This window comes from Penaeus monodon, chromosome 32 (genome assembly GCF_015228065.2).
Source record: "Penaeus monodon isolate SGIC_2016 chromosome 32, NSTDA_Pmon_1, whole genome shotgun sequence".
Taxonomy (NCBI): Eukaryota; Metazoa; Arthropoda; class Malacostraca; order Decapoda; family Penaeidae; genus Penaeus; species Penaeus monodon.
Genome location: NC_051417.1, coordinates 4,042,525 through 4,043,726, shown reverse-complemented (window position 1 = coordinate 4,043,726; position 1,202 = coordinate 4,042,525). Strand labels below are relative to the sequence as shown.

General features: G+C 53.0%; 1 protein-coding gene across 1 annotated transcript in view; it reads right to left on the bottom strand.

The window, feature by feature from the left end:
* The window catches only part of LOC119593516 (NADPH oxidase 5-like), a 26,504-nt gene that overhangs the window by 5,808 nt on the left and 19,494 nt on the right, over nt 1-1,202 (bottom strand). Inside the window, exons 6-7 of the mRNA XM_037942478.1 lie at nt 959-1,091; nt 136-743 (exon numbers count right to left, since the gene is read on the bottom strand). Of these exons, the coding sequence (XP_037798406.1) occupies nt 136-743; nt 959-1,091 (741 nt within the window). The remainder of the gene's footprint in view (nt 1-135; nt 744-958; nt 1,092-1,202) is intronic.

The window sequence follows — 1,202 nt, the reverse complement described above, 5'->3', positions numbered from 1 at the left end:
GACTCTAATCGTCTAGTTATTTTGTCTACCTATGGAGCTCCATCCGGTTGTTTCCAATAGAAACACATGATGTTTCTTTTTTAATATTCATTATCTTGATATCATTTCACTTTGTCTTGTGCATCAACCACTCACCTCAACAGCCTTTTTGGTCTTCACCGGTGTAATCTGCACCTTCTGAGATGGCGAAGAGGTTATCGTGTCTGCGCCGCTCTGCTGGCTCTCGCGCAAGGAACTCAGGCTGGAGTTGCTGGCGCCGAGCGACGAGTGCTTGGAGTCAAACTGCAGGCCCTGCAGTGGCCACGCAAGTTCGGCCTTCAGAGTACTGAGGCTCGAAAGACTCGAGGACTTCTTACGCTCGAGTCTGTAGTTGGCGTCGGCGGTGGACGGAGGGCAGTGCGTTTCCTCGCAGCCGCCCACGGCGGGTTTCCTCTCTGTTGCCTCCACGGACAGCATGGCCGGCCGCCCAAACACACTCATCTTCCTGTTGAACTCCAGGAGGTTGTTGATGTAGCGGCCTGACCCCTTCCCTTCCACCTCAATTACGGTGTCCTGCTTGTGCTCCTCGTCTTGGCTGGGTATAAAGGCAGGGTTCGGAATACCTTCCGAGGAGGACTTCGCCTTGTCTTTGATCTCGGCCTCGTTTTCCAACTGTGAAACCGGGGCCGCAGGTTCCGTGTGGAACATGTCGAACAGACGTCGCGTCCACTCGCCCACCGACCGGATGTGTACCGTGAATACGTCTGCCGTAAAGCCGGTAATTTAGGCTACAGTATATAATAAACCATGGGATAAATACTGTTTCACTGTTGTCTGCATTCGGAAATAGCTTCTTGTTGTTATATTTGATTTGTTTGTATCTAGTCATTACAACATCAGTGATTCTAAGAGAAAAGGTTTCATGCAAGAGTTTTAGTCTCCCGTGGATGCGCCATTCCCTGCCCGCACGCCTGATTACCTTCCTGCTCTGGCGCCGAAGAGATGGTGAACGGATGCCACTCGTAGCGGGCGATGGCCGGCACTCGCAGGTACACATACTCGCCGGGTTGGAACTCGAAGTCCCTCGGCCTGCGGATCGCCAGCCTCACGACCTGCCGGGGAGGAAGGGCCTCATGAGAAACTCTCTCATGGGGAAACACACGTGTGTCACAAAGAAAAAAAAAAAACAGACGCGCGCACACACACACTGGCGCACGCGCGTC